Source organism: Bubalus kerabau, chromosome 3 (assembly GCF_029407905.1).
Source record: "Bubalus kerabau isolate K-KA32 ecotype Philippines breed swamp buffalo chromosome 3, PCC_UOA_SB_1v2, whole genome shotgun sequence".
Classification (NCBI taxonomy): Eukaryota; Metazoa; Chordata; class Mammalia; order Artiodactyla; family Bovidae; genus Bubalus; species Bubalus kerabau.
The window spans coordinates 25,228,084-25,248,083 of record NC_073626.1 but is presented as its reverse complement, the minus strand read 5'-3'; the positions used below and the strand labels follow the sequence as shown (position 1 = coordinate 25,248,083).

The 20,000-nt window shown below is 57.0% G+C and overlaps 1 protein-coding gene across 1 annotated transcript; it reads right to left on the bottom strand.

Annotated features, from left to right (window-relative positions):
- Window positions 1–3,656: 3,656 nt before the first annotated feature.
- Window positions 3,657–18,194, bottom strand: LOC129645768 (complement C4-like). The gene is made up of 41 exons (XM_055571158.1): window positions 18,055–18,194; window positions 17,730–17,928; window positions 17,338–17,539; window positions 17,076–17,146; window positions 16,904–16,992; window positions 16,630–16,712; window positions 16,353–16,449; window positions 16,108–16,213; window positions 15,866–15,998; window positions 15,190–15,305; window positions 14,903–15,079; window positions 14,595–14,777; window positions 14,287–14,472; window positions 13,963–14,121; window positions 13,554–13,680; window positions 13,307–13,381; window positions 12,622–12,819; window positions 12,417–12,528; window positions 12,255–12,325; window positions 11,845–11,984; window positions 11,524–11,733; window positions 11,233–11,284; window positions 11,044–11,133; window positions 10,687–10,896; window positions 10,434–10,509; window positions 10,121–10,277; window positions 9,908–10,021; window positions 9,646–9,817; window positions 9,205–9,437; window positions 8,963–9,130; window positions 8,537–8,596; window positions 7,322–7,415; window positions 7,058–7,244; window positions 6,832–6,922; window positions 6,616–6,690; window positions 5,155–5,257; window positions 4,930–5,019; window positions 4,749–4,847; window positions 4,479–4,562; window positions 4,063–4,195; window positions 3,657–3,922 (listed from the first exon to the last, which is right to left on the bottom strand). The coding sequence occupies exons 1-41, from the start codon at window positions 18,117–18,119 to the stop codon at window positions 3,781–3,783; spliced, it is 5,229 nt and encodes a 1,742-aa protein (XP_055427133.1). The 5' UTR covers window positions 18,120–18,194; the 3' UTR covers window positions 3,657–3,780.
- Window positions 18,195–20,000: the final 1,806 nt, after the last annotated feature.

The following is a 20,000-nucleotide window of genomic DNA, read 5'->3' as shown; positions in this document are numbered from 1 at the left end:
GGCTGGAGACCCAGGCAGAGGCCCCGGCCCCGCCACTTATAGCTCTCCACACCTCCAGCCATCTGGCTCCTTGGGCTGTTCTGAAGCCTCCCTCGACTCCTTCCCTCAGGTCCTTGCCCACTGTCCCGCCCACAAAACAGTACATTCCTGGAATGGCATCGAATCTTTTGGCCTTGGAAAATCCAATATCAAAGAGCAGGCCTTTTCCCATTCATCTATCAAGAAGAAAGGAAAGGAAACACAACCCTGACCTTCTTCAACAGCCAGAATCAGCTTTCTGTCAACCGTTCAGGAAAACACGTCCATGAGCCCTCTCCCACCCCCACCCCACCCCACCCCACCCCCACCACCACCTTGGACCAGCTTCCTGCCACGGGCTTTGTCTCAGAGAAAAGAATGACAACCCACGCCTAATATGCGCTCCCAGATGGCCTTTGAAGCAGGAAATGAGATGAGAATGATGTGTGTGTTTTTCTTTTAACTTACAGATAGGGGAACCACATGTCCCGGTTTGCATGTGTTATCCCAGTTTATACCTATAGTCCAAGTGTCATCAGTAATAATGCCTCTTTTTATTCTCAAAACTTGAAGAATTAAATGTTTCCCCAGTTTGGAGCTCTTACCCTCTACCTGACGTTCTTTGGTTGCAATGAAGAGACCCACTTGAGCTAGTTTGAGCTAAAAGTAAGAATTGTTCTACAAATAGAGGGATATCTCACAGAATCCAGAGCAGGCAAGTAGAAGGGACCTTCTGGCCTTGGAAAGCCAGGGATTGTGAACTAAAGAGCCCTAGAGACATGGCTGCTTCCTCACTCTTCGTTCCTCCTCTTTCATTTGTTTATTAATCTTGGCTGCACTGGGCCTGTATTGCCACGCCTGGGCTTTCTCTAATTGCGGCGAGCAGAGGGTACTCTCTAGTTGTGATACTCGGGCTCATCATTGCAGTGGCTTCTCTTGTTGTGAAGTCCAGGCTCTAGGCATGTGGGCTTCAGTAGTTGAGGCTCGTGGGCTCTAGAACTCGGGGTCAGTCGTGGGGGCCCACAGGCCTGGTTGCTTCACAGCATGTGATCTTCCCAGACCAGGGATCCAACCCACTTTTTTCATTGGCAGGTGGATTCTTAACCACTGGACCACCAGGGAAGTCCCTTCCATCCTCTCTGTCTGCAGTCAAGCTGCTTGTGCTCCCAGGTGCAGGCGGCACAGAACTGCTTTCAAGGTCAGACTCCACAGAATACGGGTCTAGCCCCAGGACAAAGGGGCTTTAATGGCGTGATCAAACATGCCCCCATCGACTCCAAAGTCCTCAGAAAGGAACTTGATAGCCACAGCTGGGATCAGGGGCCCAGCCCTCTTCAGGGAGCTGTTGCCATGAGGGGTGGGGTCCCAGTGGACTAAGTAGGGCTATCAGGGGCCACTTTTGCAGGTGAGGGTGCAGTTGAAGGACTTAAAGGAGAGGTCATGCTAAAGAGCGGAGAAGGCAATGGCACCCCACTCCAGTACTCTTGCCTGGAAAATCCCATGGACAGAGGAGCCTGGTAGGCTGCAGTCCATGGGGTCACTAAGAGTCGGACACAACTGAACGACTTCACTTTTACTTTTCACTTTCCTGCATTGGAGAAGGAAATGGCAACCCACTCCAGTTTTCTTGCCTGGAGAATCCCAGGGACGGGGGAGCCTGCTGGGCTGCCATCTATGGGGTCACACAGTGTCGGACACGACTGAAGTGACTTAGCAGCAGCAGCAGTAGCATGCTAAAGATGGGTGGCAGGACTCAGTGGGAGGCTGGGGCACCTAGGAGGTGGGGTGAGGGCTTAGAGCTGACCTGAGCCCACACATCCCCCAATACCCCACCCTTTCTCTGCCAGCTGACCTCAGAGCTTTAATCAGAGCAAGACTCTGCCACCAGAGAGCCTGGGTTGAGATCCCAGCTGTGGTGCCAACTAGCCTAAAGAGTTCACCGCTGGGTCCTGATGGGAGAGGTTCAGCTCAGCCTGGACCCAGGCCCAGGACTGGAAGGGAGAAAACATAGGATTTCTGGGATTGGGCAGCTCCTTCCTCATAGTTGACCTCAGGCCCTAGATCTTGTCTTGCCACAACTATAGCTGAAAATTTGACTCTCATACGTGGCTTTATGCCACCACCATGCTGACCGGATTTCAGGAGAGATCTGATGGGCAATGACCATGTAGACAATAGCCCTAAGAAGCCTCTGAAACACTGAGGAAGGTCAGAACGCTTTTGTAAAAAAATATTAACTTATTTGGTTACGCATGATCTTAGTTGCAGCATTGGGAATCTTAGATCTGCAGTTGCAGCATGCAGGATTTTTTTTTTTCAGCTTAGGCTCTTATTTGTGGCATGTAGGAATTAGATCAAACCTGGACCCCTTGCATTGGTAGCGCAAAGTCATAGCCACTGGGCCACCAGGGAATTCCCAGGTCAGAACTACTCAAAGTTTCATGGAATAGGAGGGGACTCTGTTCAAATGGAGAGTGACCTGGACTGCTAACCTGCTTGTGAACACCGCTTCATAACGGACACCGTGTACCTTGCCAACTCCGTCTCTTCCATACCACCTCCAAATCCTAATTCCAAACAAGATAAATGATATGCAATGCCCCCAAAAGTGCTGTCCTGCCTCCAGCCTTGGGGCCTTTTATGTTCTTTCTTCTGCCTCAAATACCCTCATCTACTCCTACTCCCTTTGCTTGACTTTTCAGCCTGCCGAGTCCAACTTACAGGTCACCTCCTCCAGGAAGCCTCCCCGGCCCACTTCTCACATGCACCCAGACAGGTCAGAGGCCCCACAGAACCATGCAGCTCCCTGACCTCACACCATTCACAGAAGATGGGGACCTGGAGCAGGGCATGGCCTGGAGTGAGAGGTCCACAATTCCTGTTGAATGACTGAATGGCAGGCTACTGAGTTAGCTCAGTTTCCCTCAAAAATGACCTCGGCACATTCCTCTAGATGAATTTCTAGGTTAGCCCTGAAGACCCAAGAGGTGCTGCCATGATGGGGGAGAGCTAGGCAGGCAGGTGGGGAGGGTTGACCCTGGGGAACAGCGGTTCCCTCAGAGTATTAAGAAACACCAAAGTCGGCGTTTCGGTCTGTTTGAAATCAGTATCTGGATGAAGACATCATCGGACCTGATGATTGCACATTTCTGGGAAAGTTACATAATACTGCTGATAAAGGGATCCAGTGTCAAATGGGCTTTCAGCACAGCAGGTCTCGGTCAGAAGCAAGATCCCAGAAGTGCCGCGTGCATGACCACAGTGGAGGACACGCGGCTGGGGAGCTGCTCACGAAGCAGAAGGCTGAGGTGCCTGGTATGCAGCCCCCAGCCTGAGGCCCCGGTGACAGGCTGCCAGGCACAGGGAGTGCCCTGCAGGTAGAGTAAAAGGGAGGTTTTAGTGCGGACACGGGATCCTCAGAGCGCAGGGTCAGCTGCCCACCATGGTCACTATGTAGCACCAAGCTCCCAAGGGGTTGCCTGGGGGAGGAGGGGATTCAGGCAGAGCTGGACACTGCAAGGATCACCCAGGCTCTGGGAGCCTTAGATGAAGCCAACCCTGACCTAGGCCCCCTAGAACCTGGAGCAGGTGGTGGGGATACTGGTCTCTGTCCTGGAGATACACACAGACACTTTGCTGCCAAAGGCTTTTATTGAGTCCCTGGTTTTGCCTAGGGCTCTGGTCAGGGTACCAGGCATGGCAGGAGTCCAGGCACCATCTTTCGCAGCTCTGGCTCATCCTGCGGAAGCTGGGAGAGCTCCCTCACACCTGGCAGCCCTGTGTGCCGTACTCCTGGAGGAAGCTGTTGAGCTGGGCACAGGGTGTCCGATGGCGGGTGCTCTGGCACATGCGCTCAGAGGGCATCTCCTCGATCCAGCTGTTCGAGTCCAGCAAGTACTGGGGGCTGAGGGCAAAGGGGCAGTCAGAGGGGTCAGCGGAGGGTCAGAGGCAGACCCTGAGGCACCTGGCTTCTGAGGGCACAGGGGACCGTTTCCCTTGAGAGGCGTGGACAGAGCAGAAGACTGAGGGGTCCCGAGAACTCACTCTCCCTTGAGGTCGTAAGTGGCCCCATCCAGACCCATGATCAGATATTCTTTCCCAGGTTCCAACTGAAGGCGGCAAGAGGCTCGGACCAGGAAGTTTCTGGTCTGATCAGCGGTGGCCCTGGCATCCTTGGCTGAGGGGTGAAGGTCCACAGAGTCATTCGAGGGGAAGAGGAGGGGCAGGACAGAAGGGGGCCGGGGGGCTTTGCGCCAAGCCTCCGTTTGACCCTCACCACTTCCAGCGGGCAGGTGGGACTGCCTTCCTCTCTGTGGACAAGCCCAGGGCTTCTAAGAAGCTGAGGGGCTTTGAGCTCAGAGTGGCTACAGTTTCACTCTTCCAGGCACCAAGGCCCCAAAGCCAGACCTCAGCTCCCCAGTATGCCCCCCAGCCCTGCCCACTTATTGTCCCCCTCTTACTGAAATGCAGGACTTGGGTGATACGGGTCTCAAAGAGGCGGAAAGCGGCCCTGCTGTCTTCTCGGAGAACCTTAACCTGGAAGCCTGTGGGGAGTTTAGGCGAAGGGAGGGAAGGTTAGTTATCCCGAGGCTAAGAGGACAGGAGGTCAGTGCAGAGTGACAAGGCTGCCCATGGGCCTGAGAGGAGCAGGCCAAATCTAAGAGACCTTGGGGGGGGGGGGTCAGAGTCAGGGTCAGGGTCAGGGCCAGGGCCCGGGCGGGAAGACTGACCGTAGTCCACTCGGGGAGAGTAGCAGGCAAATTTCATCCGGTAACCCTCCAAGTCCTGCTGCCCACGCTCCAGGGCCCGGCGCTGTCGAGGGCACTTCCCTGAAGTCAGGGGCCCAGGTGAGACTGTGTAGGCCCCAGCCACGCCGCCTTCCCACCCCTGATCCCCGGCCCAGTGTCTCACCCTCAGCACACTGGCAGACATCCGCAGAGCACAACGTGGACAAGAGTTTGCTCTTACGTGGTGCCCCATAAAACACAGAACACTTGTGCTCTGGAGAAAAGCAGAGAGGGGTGTTCGTTAGGGCACTCGCCTCTCCCTGCCTCCCCAGTCCCATGGACCCACAGGACTCCCTTGCCACCCTCACTGCCCCTAACCCCCACCTCCCGAGAGTCCCCGACGTCTCACCAGGGTTGTAGTAGTCATACAGGACGGCACTGGCCGGCTGTACCAGCCCCACGGGCACCTCCTGCACAGCTCCAAAGCCCACACACTCCCGGGAGGTGGGGACCTGCCATGGGGGCCGATGGGTGGAGGGACGTCAGGGACCCACCTCTGGGCCCTGCAGACCGCTATGATGGATTTGCTTGCCTGTTTGGTTCCGGTCGATCTTATCTTCAGTGTCCTTCACCATTTGTTACCTTCCAGCCTCGGGATTTCTAAAAACTGCTCCCCAAGGTCTCTGCTGACTTCACTGCCCACATGGTGACCTCACCCATCTCCGGGGCCTGAGCGGCTTCACAGAGGCTCACTTCATGGACACATCTTCACAAACCTCTCCCTACCCTCAGGGCTAGCTTCCAGACCACCCCTGATTCTGACCTGGTCATTTCTGACCTTCCTGCTTGTCCCTCACAGAGGCACAGGCCCCAGCGCAGGCCCTTCCCCTTCTCTGTGCTCTCCTGGGGCAGTCTCACTGCTCCCCAAACTGCAGGCGCGTGGCTCCTGAACCAAATGTTCAGCCTGATTCTTGTATTGGGATTTTTACAGGATGTATTAAACTCTCCCAATTCCCACTGCCTGCCCTCCAAACCCACTCACCCTCTCTATAGCCTCACTGATACAACTAAGGCCTCTCTTGTCTCCTAGGTACCACCAAGTGCTAGCCCTCTGCCGCCCTCTCTGACCCGCCACTCATGTAGGCCCTGATCCCTCTCCTCATGGCCACACTGCTCCAGTCCAGCCTGGTATTGCACACAAGTTTCCTTCCTAAGCTGCACGGTGAGCTCCCTGACTTGACATCTTCCTCATTGTCTTCAACCAGACTCCTCTGCCTGGCTTCTCTAGCCAACAGGGTCTGTCCCCTCTGCACACAGGGCAGGGAGGGCCTCCCAGACCCACAGACACATGGCGAATGGATCACAGTATTAACACGCCTTTTTCACATTTCTCTCCAAAGGTTACAATAAATATTCAAAAAAATTTTGGAGGGCCATCAGAGAGTTGATAACTGTGTGTTAGTCAAATTCGGCCATGAGAAAGAAAAACAACAACTCTTCTGGGTCCACCATCATTATAAAAACAAAAACAAAACGCACTTGAATATCAAAACGGGAAGTTCAACAACAAAAAAGCCGTCCCTCACAATGAATAAATTCAAATTTAAGAAAGGCGCTCTCTTAAGCCCTCCCCGGCTGACTGGCACTGGACCCAAAGCCACCGAAGGGGCTCAGCCCCGCCTCCCTGCAGGCAGCGGGGAACCTCCCTGGCCAAGGCTCTGACCCCCTCCTGTCCTGTCTCCCTGCTCACTCCACAAGTTCTCTCCCAGAGCAGTAGCTGCTGATACACCTGCCTCCTGGGAATCCTCCTAACACCAGCTCAGGAAACCCAGTGCCAGCTGTGCGCCCCTCTGTCACCCTCCTTGCTCACCGAGTCGAAGTACAGCAGGACGTGGGGACCCTCGGTCTCAAAGTGGCTCACGTAACGGTCGGAGAGGGAGGTCAGCTGTGGGGAACGGGAGCCGGGAGTCACAAGGAGAAAGCCCCCGGCCGCCTGCCCGTGACAGGGCTCAGCAGCTGGGGCTGCTGCGGGGAGGGGGCGGGGCTCCTGGGGGCACAGGCGGCCCCTCTGGGTGGCTGGTCACACCTTCTCCAGGTCAGCCCGCAGAGCATGGAATCCACTCAGGAGGGTGATGTCCGCAATGGCCATGCCTGACAGCCCCACCTTGCCAGCCCGCCTGTGGAGACATGTGCCTGTTGTCTGGGTCACCCCCCGCCTGGTGCCAGGCTGCAGACACCCAGCCCCGACCTTGGCCCCGCCTCCCTCTCCAGCCTGGCAGCACCCAGACACCCAGGGCCACCCCAGGGCTCACCAGATGCACACAGTGTACTGCACCCTGGATTCCCGTTCCTCAGCTGCCTTGGGGGCCTCCCTCCTCCGGCGGTTCCTCCGACCGTCAAATAGCTGCAGGGGTGTCACGGGCCGGGAGTGGGCCTCGGGGTCATCCCCGGCTGGAGAGTCCTCATACTCGTAGTCCTCGTAGTCCTCCTCTGCCTCCACTGCGAGGGGACAGCACTGTGGCTCAGCCCTGGCACCACCCCCTCAGAGACCCACAGCCTGTGACCCCAACACTCACTCGTGTACTCGACGTGGCCCATGACCGTCACTTCAATCTGAAGATCCTGGCAGGTCGTGTTCGTCATGTCCATGACATTGTAGCTGCGAAGGACCTGGTTCATCAGGGGGTGGGAAGGGGACATGCGGACACTTAGGGCCACAGGCCTCTCTGCAGAGCCACATGGAAGGGCTCTGGATCCCTTAGCTCCTGGGCTAAGAGCTTTGAGGCCTTCTGCCCTTTCCCATCCTGCCCCTGGACCTGTCCAGAAAAACAAATGGACTCAGGTGTTGGGTGACTTGGGGGTGCAGGGTCCTGGCATGGGGGCAAGCATTGTACAGAAGCACCGGAGAGGCTTTAATGGAAAGTTCAGGAAAGGCTCCTGGCCTAGGCTTGAAAGAGGAAAATGAGTTCGTCATGTGGGACAAGAAGATCCTGGAGGTCATTCAAAGCTAAGAGATGTGTGTACCTGGGAGGATCTGTCCCACTGGGGAGGAGGGCGGGGCTGAGGAGAAAACAGAGGCGGAGTTACTGGGGAGGTGGGCGGGGCTGGGGAGTAAGCAGAAGTGGAGTCACTGGGGAGGCGGGTGCGACTGGAGAGAAAGCAGAGGAGGAGTTACACTGGATTTGGGCGCGGCTGGAGAGAGAGCAGAGGAGGAGCTACTGGGGAGGTCGAAGAGAATCGGGGGAAAGCATATGCGGAGTTACTGGGGAGGTGGGCTGAGCTACAGTGAAAGCAGAGGAGGAGTTACTGGGGAGGTGGGCGGGGTTGGGGAGAAAGCAGAGGAGGAGTTACTGGGGAGGTGAACAGAGCTGGGATGAGACAGAGAAGTCTCCCGGGTCATAAGGCAAGGCTTAGCATGGTGGGGGCCGCTAAGATGGCCCCGGAGTGGCAGCTGTGCTCCTGCAGGGATGGAGTCTGTCAGCCAGACAAGAGACACAGAGGAAGAGAAGGTTTGGGGCTCAACCACGTCAAAGATGCTCAGAGCTCAGGGGAGACGCTTGGCTTGAGGGGCCAAGTGTTTGAGCATCAGCACCGAGGGCTGAAGGGGACCACAGGTGCCCAGAAAGAGTGGAGAGCAGAGTGAGGGGCACCTGCCCAGGACAGAGCACAGGCAACCGCAACCCAGGGGCCTCTTCCTTCTTCCCAGACCATGAGCTCTGCCCACAGGTCTCCCACTCAACACCCCAGCTTCACCCTGATGGGCCTGCCTGCCCAGTGCCACCAGCTCTCACCTTCAAGGTTCCTTTGCTGTTTCCTCTCACCTCCACGTTAATCTTGCTTCCCAGGGAAAACTTTCACAAGCACAAAAGGGAAAGAGATGTCAGAAGGGCACACTGTTGCTTCAACTTATCTCCTCCACCAAAATAACTCCACCTCCTCTCCCCACCTCTCTTTTCAACACTTTCTACCTTCACCCACATTCTCTCTCCACCATCTCCTAAACCCACTGTAGATTCTGCATGGATCATTTTCAGATCAGATAAATGAAGCTCAGAGGTTGGGTGACTTGCTACAGCTCACAGAGCCAGTAAGTCTTCCCACAGTTATCAGAAAGAGGGGCCGTGGGGATTCAGCAGGGGTAAGGAAGAGGGGATGGCTTCTGGCCTGGCCAAGGGAGGCCCAGGTGTCCCGGTCACCCAGGTGAGGGCACGGTTCACCTGCAGCTCCTCCTCCAGCCTGTGGACTTGGTGGTTGGTCAGCTGCAACACGTGGGACTTGAGCCCACTGCGGCCCAAGGAGCTCAGGGTCACGTTGAGCCCCTTCTCCTCGGCGGTGTGGGATGCAATCCAGTATGCAGACAGGGCGTCCAGAGCCATAACAGTGTCCTGGGGCAAATGGTCCAGGACTCAGGTACTCGGTCTCAGGACCAGCCACCCTAGAACCCCAGGACAGCCCCTACCTGGGTGCTGCGGAATCCCCCTTGGAAGCTGCCCTGGCGGGTCAGCCAGGATGCAGCCTGGTCGGCCAACTCAGCCTTGCCCTCCCATAGCAGCAGGTGTAGCAGGCCGTAGGCCGTGGTTTCAATCCACAGGGCCGGAGCCTGGGGAATGGGGTCTGCTGGGCTGTGTGGAGCCAGAGTGGGTGACAGGACGTTGCTTGGAGAAGTGGTGACTGAGCCCCAGTACAGTTTATCTGGAGTGAAAGGAGACCCACAGGTGAACAGGGGAGGATCTTAGATGTCTGGCCCTTTGACACCCCCTTCCCCTTTAGTGTCTCCTGATTTCCCAATCACCCCTGCTTATGCTCTGATTCCCTCCGAGGGCCTCCATTCATTCCGTTTCTCCCTTTGGACATGCTCAGGGGTCTCAAGCTCTCCCAAGCCTCAGGTTCACCCCCTCACCACCGATGTCCTTGGCCATGGCCATGAGGTTGTTGTGAGCAGCTCTCCGCAGGTCCTCAGGGGCCTCGGTCAGCGACAGGGCGTAGGCCGTGATGGCGGAGGCATGGGAGCCCAGGAGACCAGAGGTTGCTTTCGCGCCCAAGAAGGTGTTTGCTCTTGAGATGGAATTTTCCTGGAAGAAAGTGTGTGGGGGGAGAGGTCTGTGGACTGGGCTCCTGACGGGAAAGGGGATCAGCAAAGGGCAGACACATAGCTGCCTTACCACTCTCCTCAACTGCTCAGAATTTTTCTCTGGGAAGACCGCCAGCCCGTGGTGAAGGGCAATGACCACGAAGGCCGTGAGCGCCACAGTCTCATCACTTCCCACTAAGCCTCCCTGGTTGTAGTAGGAAGAATAGGGCGATCAACTGGGAGTGGGGAGGGGCAGGGCGACTCTTCCCTCCTGTGCCCTTGGCCCAGTCTCCCAGCCCCATACCTGCATGCTCCTATCCATTACTGGAAAGGGATCATGGAATGAGCCATTATCCCGTTGCTGGGACAGCAGCCACATGGCTGTCTCCTGCAGCTTTTCAGGTGAGCCGCCTACCTGATCCTGGGCCAAACTCAGTATCTTTAGCACAAAGGCCGTGAGCCTAGAAGGGAGGAAGGCATGGCTTGGGATAGCCACTAGACGCTACAGGGAACATAGGACCACTACTGGGGTTCCTATTTGCTCTCCCATAATAGCTGGCTCTGCCCCCACCAGCTTTGGCCCCTCCCATACACCAAGGACACTCCCCCAAACTCACCAGGTGCTACTGTCCCGATGTAACCAAGCCCCATAGGAACCATCTCTTTTTCGAAACTCCTGGATCCGCATGTAGCCTTGGAAGGGAGAGGTAGCTGAGGTCACACCAACTCCCTCACTGATGTGGCCAGGCCACACTCCCCATTTCCACTGGGGACCACATCTCTCTTCCCTGCTCTGACCACCCAGACTGCCCAGCTTCCATTAATTGCCCTCTCCTGGCCCCCAGTCCTGCTTGCCGCTACACTCAGAACCTTTCTGGATGAGATCCATGGCACGGTCCTTGGTCTCAGGGGGCAGCATGCTCCACTGCTCCGTCTTGTCCAGGTAGCGGGAAGCAGCCAGTGTTGGAGCCAACAGGGTCATGGTTTGTTCCCCGCAGCCTTGGGGAAGCCTCAGGAGGGAGGCCAGGCCTCCTGGTGACAAGGCCCCCTCAGAGCCCAACACTTCCAGTGGATCTGAGGCTATGGGGAGGGACAGGATGGAGGGTCAGAGAGCAGGTCAGGGGGCCAGGGTCGGAGGGTCATGGAGTCTTGGGATCAAACAGAAGTGCCCAAGTTTTCCAAGAATCCAAGAGAGGCGCCTGGGAAGGGACTGGAGGACACGCCCACCTGTGACTCTAACGAAACTCTTGAAATCTCCTTCAGGGATAATATTAGGATCAGAGTTGCCAGGAATTTCCAAGGTCCGGCCTCGGGGGTCTGGGAAGATGAGGGGAGTCAGCGGTCTGTCCTGCTGCCCACGCCCTCTGTCCCCTCCCACCCCCAGGACACTGCTGTCTTTGAGTGGAGGTCACTCACCCAGGGGGTTGAGTTCATAGACCATCTCCTCCCTGTGAAGGGCCCCTTCTCTCTGTGGAGGGGAAACGGAGCTGTGAGAGATCACACAGGCTAGAGCCTGCCCCTCCCAGCCCACACTCCTCAGGACTTGCAGTTGGAACTTCAGGAACACAGTGGGGCCAGGATTGTGGAAAGTGCAATGGACCAAAGCATTGGGTTTGGGGGGTGGCCTCAGACCTCTTGCAGGGAGAGGGCCAGAGCAGGGGATGAATCTGGGAGCTGGGGACCTAGATTCAGGGGTGTTCCATTCACCTCGACTTGTAGAATCTTAGATATTGCGTCCCCCACAGGGAAATCTAAGGATCCTCGAGCCACCACCTTCAGGGACACGGCAGCAGCTGCGATGGGCACCACAGAGAAGCCAACGGGCCGGGCAGAGCCCGCAGGCACCTGCACCTGCTGGGCGAGCCCTCCACCCCCGGCCAGGCACAGCCCCTCCACTGGGGACACGTGGACGCTCACCTGGGGGCAGGAAGATGGGGAGGGCCAGAGTCCCAACCCAGTTAGGCTCCCCACCCTCTCCTGCCCCAGTCCCCCAACACCACCGTGCGCTCAGCCCCCAAGGGGCCTCACGGTCAGATCGCTATCCAGGTAGTTGTAGAGGACAGGCCGCAGCTCGAGCTGCTCAAAGCGGCGGACAGAGACTGGCAGGCGGAGGTGCATGTGGAATTCACGGAACACTCGGAGGCGGGCCGGGGTGGCCACACACAAGCCTGACATAGAGTGGACACATATGAAAGGCCTGGAGGCATCACACCCAGGGGACCCCAGCAGTGAGGGGCAAGGCCTGCCCCTGGTCCCCCCACTTCCCACCCATATCCCTGCCTGCCATTGCTCTCTGGCTTCAGGCCCCATGCTCGGCATGCAGACATCTCCAGGTCTCTGCCCCTCCTTCCAGTACCAAGAGCTAAGGACCAAGCAGGGAGCCTCAGACCAGGGAGCATGGAAAAGGGAGGCCAGGGGCCCAGGCAGGGTGACCGCACCTGTGCTTTTGGACAGGCTCACACCATGGATCTCCCACGTGGTCAGAGAGTCCGGGAGCAGCAGTCGCAATCTGCAGTGGGAAAGGTGAGACTCTGGGTCTCACGCTGGGCAAGACCCGGACACAGCCCAGAGACAAGGCCAGGCCCCGCACACGCCCTCACTGGGAGAAGCGGTCCACTTCTTCCACTTTCCAAAGCCAGTTCTCGGGGAAGAAGCTGCGCACGGGGATGTCATCCTCTTCGATCAGGTCCTCCTCCTGCAGGAGCTCCATGGCTGCAGGGGCAGACCGTGGAGGGCGGTGAGGAGGGGGCCGTCCTGACCCTCCAGGGGCCCCAGTCAGTGCCCTGGCCCCACCCAGCTCCTCACCTCGGGCCAGGCCCACCTGGCCCCTGGTCCGGGCCTTCTTGCGCAGGCTTTCAGCAAACTGGCAGCAGGACAGGAAGGGCTCGCGGCAGGCCTGCTGCTGCACCCGGGCCGCCCGCTTCTCACAGGTGCGCGCCATGGGCAGCCGCGTCAGCCCGTCCTGGCAGCAGCGCTTGGCTACGGGGGAAGTGTACTGGCCCACTGCAGGACCAGGTGAGGGTGAGCGTGAGGCACGCCTCATCCTCAGCCCGACCTCTAGATGTACCAGGACTCACCCCGAGAGACCAGAAACTTGAGGGTGGTCAAAGCAGAGCACCTACCCCCACTCCTTTTCACCCCAGAACTGTGGTGTCTGGATTTCTAGCCCGGACACCATGCACTTGGTCAGTTGGGAGCAGAGGAGCCAACAGGCAGACCTGCATCCTGAGCCTTGGGCCCAAGTGGAGAGCTGCATATGCCTTAGTTGCTCAGGTGTGTCCAACTCTGAGACCCATAGACTATAGCCCACCAGGCTCCTCTGTCCATGGAATTCTCCAGGCAAGAATACTGGAGCCGGTAGCCATTCCCTTCTTGAGGGGATCTTTCCAACTCGGGGATCAAACCTGGGTCTCGTGCATTGCAGGCAGATTCTTTGCCATCTGAGCCACCAGGGAAGCCCTACAGAATTACATAGGCACCCTCAACTCACACTTCTCATGAATTGCCTTTTGGAAGTTCACATTTCTCTTTTTCCTAGACTTTGACTCCTTGGGACAGCTCAGACCTGGTAGAGAGCAAGATGCAGTCAGCAGGAGGGTGCAGGGCCTCCCCCTCCCCTCTGAGTCTCCCCTCCCAGCCCAGCCCTTCCCACCCCTCCTCTTCCTGTCTTTTCCCCTCAGGCCCCTCCTTCCTCCTTATCCTCCCACCACCCACTCCCCTTCCTCCTCTGTCCTCACTCTTTCTGATTTCAGTCCGATGGTCTCCATCAGAAAAGGCCAGACCAGCTGCCTTGAACACTTGAGGAGCAGTGTCTCCACCACCGGGACCACAGCCAAGGTCATAGCTGTTCATAGCTTCAAAGACCTGGCCAGAAAAGGCAGAGATGCTGCAGAGACAAGATTGTCTGTGGCCACGATCGCATACTCAGCTGTAGGTGAGAGGGCAGGGTCCAGACAAATACGAGAGAGACACAGAGAGTGGAAACAGAGGCCACCGGGGCCAAGGCTCGAGGGAGGAGTGGCAGCAGTCCAGCTGAGTGAGTTCTAGTGGCTGGCCTGGGGTTTGGGCAGCAGGAGGATGAGCCTCAGAGGGAAAGGAGGATGAGCCTCAGAGGGAAAGGAGGATCAGAGAGAGGACCTGACCAACCTTGACCATGTCGAGGGGTTTGTGGGACTTGCCACCCACAGCATACAGGGCCGTGTCCACAGCTCCCAGGGCCACCAGGGCTCGAGACTCTGTTTTCAGGTTGAGTTTCACAGTGTCCCCAGGACGATACGCCTTGGAACTGTCCATGTTCAGCTCCAGCTGGCAGAGGTGGCAGGTGGGGGGCAGTCAGGGTGGGGAGAACTCGTTCAGTCTTGTGCATCCTCAGTGCACCCCGAACTAAATCACCCCGTTTGCAGTCATGCAGTCTTCTCTCTTAATCCTCCCAGCACACGCACACACCCCATCTCTTCCGATGCCAGTTACCTTCCCCTCACAGCCTCCAGCCTGGACATCCACTCGCAGGGAGTTGGCCACCGGGACACCCCCGTGATAGTAGAAGGCCACGAGGTGGAAGGAGGGCACCAGGTGATGGTCCACAAACACGGAAATGGAGGTCAGGTGGCTCCTGGGCTCTCGATGTACAGACACGATCTGGCCCCGGGACATGATCTGGAGGACAGCAGGCTGCTCCTCACTGCCCATCCCATGCCCTGAGGCCGCCACCCACCCTGAGGGCTCCTTCCTCTTGAGACCCTCCCACCCCATCTCCCGCTGTGGCCCCTCATGCGCACCATGTAGTAGAAGTAGGAGAAGCTCCCACTGATGCCCACGGCTCGCAGGTTTAGGTTAAGGGTCTCTCCGACTTTAAGAGGTCGAGGATTCTGCCACTCAATGGACAGAAACCCAGAGCTTCTGGACAGGGGCGCTTTCACAGTGAGACTGCCTACTGCAGGGTGGGGGGAGCCTGCAGACACCTGGAGAGAGGGCAGAGGTCGCAGGGTCAAGGGAAAGGGCACAGGCACTCAGCTTCCCCCCCTCTACCCACCAGCCTGGGAACCTTCTCTCCTAGCCCCCCCACTCCCATGAGGGTGGGGCCTACTGAGAGCTGCACTTCTGAGATGGTCCGAGGAACACCAATGGAGACAATGACTTGGCCACTCCCATCTGTGTTCCGTTCAAAGTCCTGGTTTTTAGAAGTCGATCCAGAAAACAACTTGGCAGACACTTTGACGGGAATGCCAGAGGCTGGGGAGCCTGACATGTCACGGACCAGGGCCTAGGTAGATGAGGGAGGGGCAGAGGGAAGGGTGCAGTCAGTGAGACGCAGCCCCCTCCTGCCCACCACCCCCAGTGCCCACTGCTCATGCTCCCCCTTCCAGAAGAAACCTGCAGCAGGAAGGGGACCCCAGGTATAAGCTGCTGCTTGGTTTTGCTTAGATCCAGGGAGAAGGGAGATGACACAAAACGCCAGGACGTGAGCTCTGCCTCCTCCATCTCTCCTCCTGCAAGATACAGAGTGGAGAGAGGTGGACACAGAGACCAGGGAAGAGAGGAAAAGGAGGGCTGGGGGCGAGGAAGGGGTGCTCTAGTGTTTCCCTCCACCAAGGCTGAACTTTTCAGGGTCAAGCTGCCTCCTACTCATCTCTATGTTTCCTGAGGCCACCACAGGACATAGCACACAGATGGTGTATAACCCAGCTCTGCCGATAGACATATGGATGATGGATACATAGATGGATGGATTGGTGGATGGATGGAGGAGATGAGTGGATGGCTGGCCAGATAGATGGATTGATGGATGGATGGAGGGATGTGTTTTGGACAGAGATATAGATGGAGGGATGCATGGATGGATGCGTGGAATAAAATATATTCAGACAGTGGGAAGGTCACCTTTCCCAGAAACAGCTCAGAAATGCAGTTGTAGAGAGAGTCTTCTGGGTCTTTCCTGACTTTGTGTCCCAGTCAAGGGGAAGCAGGGTGGCATTGGTGCTAGAGACAGAGGGTCAGCTCGGACGTCAGAGGTGAGGGTCCAGGGTTATAATCAGGGGAAGCCACTCACCTGGAGACTCAATAACGGCTGCTGCAACATACAGGCGCAGCCCTGGGAGGTCATCAGTGCTAATATTAAGCTTCTCCAGCACGCCCTGAAACTCAGCCTTTTGCAGGGAAATTTGGCACTGGCCATCCACCAGCTGGGGCAAAGAAGACAGGACAGAGAATGAGACTCGAGTCTCCCTCCTCATCTCCTCACGCCGCCTCACTCTCCTCACCCACCTCATGCACCTCAACCCTCCTTCCTACCTTGGTCTGACTCTCCAGGCCCCGCAGGAAAGTCTTTTCACCGTCCTCACCCAGGAGCCCAAAGCGCACATATGCCACCCCCTGCACCGGCTTTCCGTAGATGTACCTGCCACCGAGGAGAGATTCGGACGAGGGGCTGAGGGCTGGGGCGAGGGAGGGAAGTGGGGTTCCAGAGCACATTCACACTGCATGGGGAGTCCTGGGATCAGGCCCAGTGTGAGGGACCATGTGCGAGGGGGAGTTACCTGGCCTGGATGATCACTTGGATGTCACTAAGAAAGCCAGGCATTGTCAGGATGTAGGGGTTTTCAGGAATGATCTTCACCTCAAAGTTGGGAAGAACTGACCCAGGGCAAAGGGAGGACAGATCAGATTCTTGTGAAAGGACCTTTAAAATATTATCCTCCCCTTGGGGTTGTGGCAGCCACATCTCCCTTCCCTGGCCCTGCACCCCCCACCTCTGCTCCACCCCTTCCTCCTTGCAGACAAGGAGCACTTGTCCCTCCCATCTCCAGCTCTCACCATATTTCTTCACCTCAAACTGGGTGCTGCTATTAGAATCCAGGCTGTCTGAGAACCGGGCTGAGATTTTCCATGTTCCTGGCCTGAGGACGGACAAGGGAGAGACTCAACCCACTCATGCAAGAGGCCCACTGACAGCCAGTGACCCAGAGACTATGGGGTGATCCAGGGGCTGAGGGAGCTCAGGACTGGACTATGTACTGTAGTTGGCCAGCTGGGGGAAGTGGGAGTTAGAGAAGTGTCAGTGGGGGCAGTCTGAGGGAGAGATGCTCACGCTGAGATGTCTGGGATCAAAAAGTTGTCCTGGAAGATGGAGGAGGGAGCAACCACTTCCCTTTTCTGCACGAGGAAGCCTTGAGAGTTCTGCAATGGGAGTGAAGCGGTCACAGCCACAGGCCAGTTCAGCAGCCCTGGCCCCTTAGGAAGGTCAGAGGTCGGGGGCTCACCTCCACCATGACCGTGAGGATGTCAGTGGCCGGGCGCATCTTCTGATCCAGAGCAAAGACTCGGTAGCGAACTGGAAATGGAGGATGAGGAGGTGAGCAGGAGCCACGGGAGGGTGGGCCCTGGACTCCTGACCCCCTCCCAGAAAGCGAAGGGAAGGAGAACAAATGTTTGCAAAGCAGCCTTCCTGTGAGGGGCTTCGGGTTATCTCACTCAAGTGGCTGAGAAGGTATGAAAGGTGAAGGCCCTGGCACAGAGACTCACCCCGCTGGCCAGGGTTATAAACGGGCTGGTCCGTCTGCAGAAAGAGGTGCCCCCGGCGAGAGGAGAACAACAGGTTGACACCCTGCATGTCTGTCTGTTTGGACAGAGAGTCCCTTAGCCATGAGGACTGCACCATCAGCTGCACCTCGGGGGCTCTGCGGAGGAGATGGAGGCGACAGACCCTGGCCTGTTCCTGGGGGATCTGGAAGAGAGGGAGAGGGAGTGGGTGAGAGACAGAGCAGAAGGGGAAAGACAGACTGAAACACAGAGGAACACAGGGCTGGGAGGGGAGGAAGGGAGCAGGGCGATGAGAAGACAAAGATGTTTCCAAGAAGACAGAGGAGAACAGGAGGTGGGGCGCTGGGCGGCACCAGGAGGGAGTAGGCCTTTACCGGGATGTTGAGGAGTATGAAGTCTCGGTCTGAGCTGAGGCTGAAATCCACCTTCGGGGAGCAGAGCTCATTAACATGGGATGGGTTCCTCAGGAACACGGATCCTCTCACCACCTGTCCTGAAGGAGCATCCTGGAGTTTCACGGCCACAGACAGGGGGACCCCTATGCGAACCACAGAAGGAGAAAACAGGAGCAACCTGGGAAGAACAGGTGCGAGTCAACAGCCAGCCTCCAGCCCTCCCCCCGAATCAGGACCCTCTGAGCCCACTCTCCCCTCGCCAGCCCTGGCCCTGTTCAAGCTCTCCACATCCTGCCTCCAGGACCTGGGCTTCTGCAGAGACAAGGCAAAGAAGCAAGATGCCCAGATCAGCCCCCAGAGGAGCCTCATGGCTGGAGGACCCGAGGGGTTCAGACCCGCCTGCTCCTTTCTGGTTAACCCAGGGCTTGGAGCAGAGTTTTGACTCAGAGCCTTGCTCCTCCCCTGGCCCAGATAAGCCGGGAAACCACGTGACAAGCAAGAACTGCAACTGGCCCCAGACCCAGAACTGGGAGGGGGCACCCTGGACACCTGGGTCTCTTGAGGGAATCTGAGGAAATCATGGCCTGGAGAGAGACTGAGTCCTTCCCTGTTAACCCTCTCATCCCAATGCCCCGGGCCCCAGCACTACTGCCTGGGTCTGGGTGCCTGTGCATATAGCGTGCACACACATACATGTGCCCAGCAGGGCCCCGCGTGGCTCAGCAAATGGTTCAGACACACGGCTCCTTTCTTGGTCCCACAAAACAACATACTAAGAAACCTGTCTCTTACTGCCCGTGCATGCAGGCTTGGTCGCTTCAGTCATGTCCAATCTGTGACACGAGGTGGGTAGCCCACCAGGCTCCACTGTCTATGGAATTTTTCGGGAAGAATACCAGAGTACCAAGAATACTGGTTTCCATTTCTTCCTCCAGGGGATCTTCCTGACCCAGTCTCCTGAACAGGCAGGTGGATTCTTTACCACTGAGCCACCTGGGAAACCTGTCTCTTACAATAACTCCCTCAAAACCTGAACTACATCAGCTTTGTGCTTTTAGTAGGCTCTAACAGAAATTCTGTTGTTTGGGAGATCAGACACATCCTCACCATCCCACAGGGGAAACTGACCTCAGTGTCCCTTATTCCTCTCTGATCAACAAGGTAAAGCTCAGATCCCACTTTGGCTTTATTTCTGCCCCTAAACGAGGTGCCCAAACTCACATGTCTCATGAAACAAAAGACATCCAGAAAACATCACAGGCAAGAGTATGTTATTTGTCAGATTCAATCAAAATAGGGAGAAGAACTCTGTACAACTTCCACAGCTTCCTTAGAAACCCCTCCTTCCTACCCCAGGCAGAATAGTGGCAGCACCTTGCTGCATGAAAGACAGCAGCCGTGGCCTTGGCAAGGTTTCTGGCTCCACTTCCGTGAAAGGTCAGAGAAGCCCTGGCCAAAACCCTCAACTGGGACACAGCCCAGGTCAACAGCAGCAGTCACATCTGCCGCGCTACACAGCAGCAAGCCCAGCACTCAACCTGGCTCCAGAACTTTCCCAAGGTGACCCTGCCTCAGTCTGGGCAGGGCAGCCTGTTGAGAACGTAGTACAGTGAGGCGGGCCTCTGGAATCAATGGGTTTAAGTGGAGAGGGCCGACCCGGAGACTCTGGCTTCACACCTACCCTGGCTTCTCCCAGGCCCATGAACAGGCTCTGGCTGAACTGACCAAGAAGCAGGGGGCCTTGCAGGAGCCCAAGGTGACTGGCCAGCTCATTGACCTGCCTGAGTATTACAGCTGGGGGGAAAGAACTGACTGAGACCTGGAGCCAGATCCAGGTGAGCGCCTGTGAGGGTTGGGGGCAGGGTGATGGACGGGGAGGAAGAGACTGGGATGCTCTGGGTACACCTGAACCTCGTCCCAGCATCTCTGTGACACTTCTTATCCCCTTTCTTCTCATCCTTGCTCTTTAGCACCGCATCATAGAGTCTGTGAATGGGCTGAAATCTCTCTCAGCGGTAAGGGTCGTGGTTGTGAATAATCAGGAGCATCACAACGCACTGGGTGTGATCCTTCAGGTGAGGGTGGTGGGAATCTGGACTCCAAGGCCGGAGGAAGCAGCCAGCCCCATCTCCATCTTCCCCACTTGGCGAGGAGCCATTTGTACTCAGCAGTGCTCTCATTTTTCCCTCTAGCCCTCTTTTCCTTCCCATCCCTACCACTTCACGCTCGTCTCCTTGTCCTCTCCCCAAG

Excerpts from the sequence above, each read along its gene's own strand:
- LOC129645768 (XM_055571158.1), bottom strand. The coding sequence starts at position 18,119 with ATGAGGCTCCTCTGGGGGCTGATCTGGGCATCTTGCTTCTTTGCCTTG. Across the intron at positions 8,597-8,962 it reads GGCTGGAGGAGGAGCTGCAG|TTTTCCCTGGGAAGCAAGAT; the intron begins GTGAACCGTGCC and ends TGCTTGTGAAAG. Across the intron at positions 6,691-6,831 it reads TGCGGGCTGACCTGGAGAAG|CTGACCTCCCTCTCCGACCG; the intron begins GTGTGACCAGCC and ends CGTTCCCCACAG.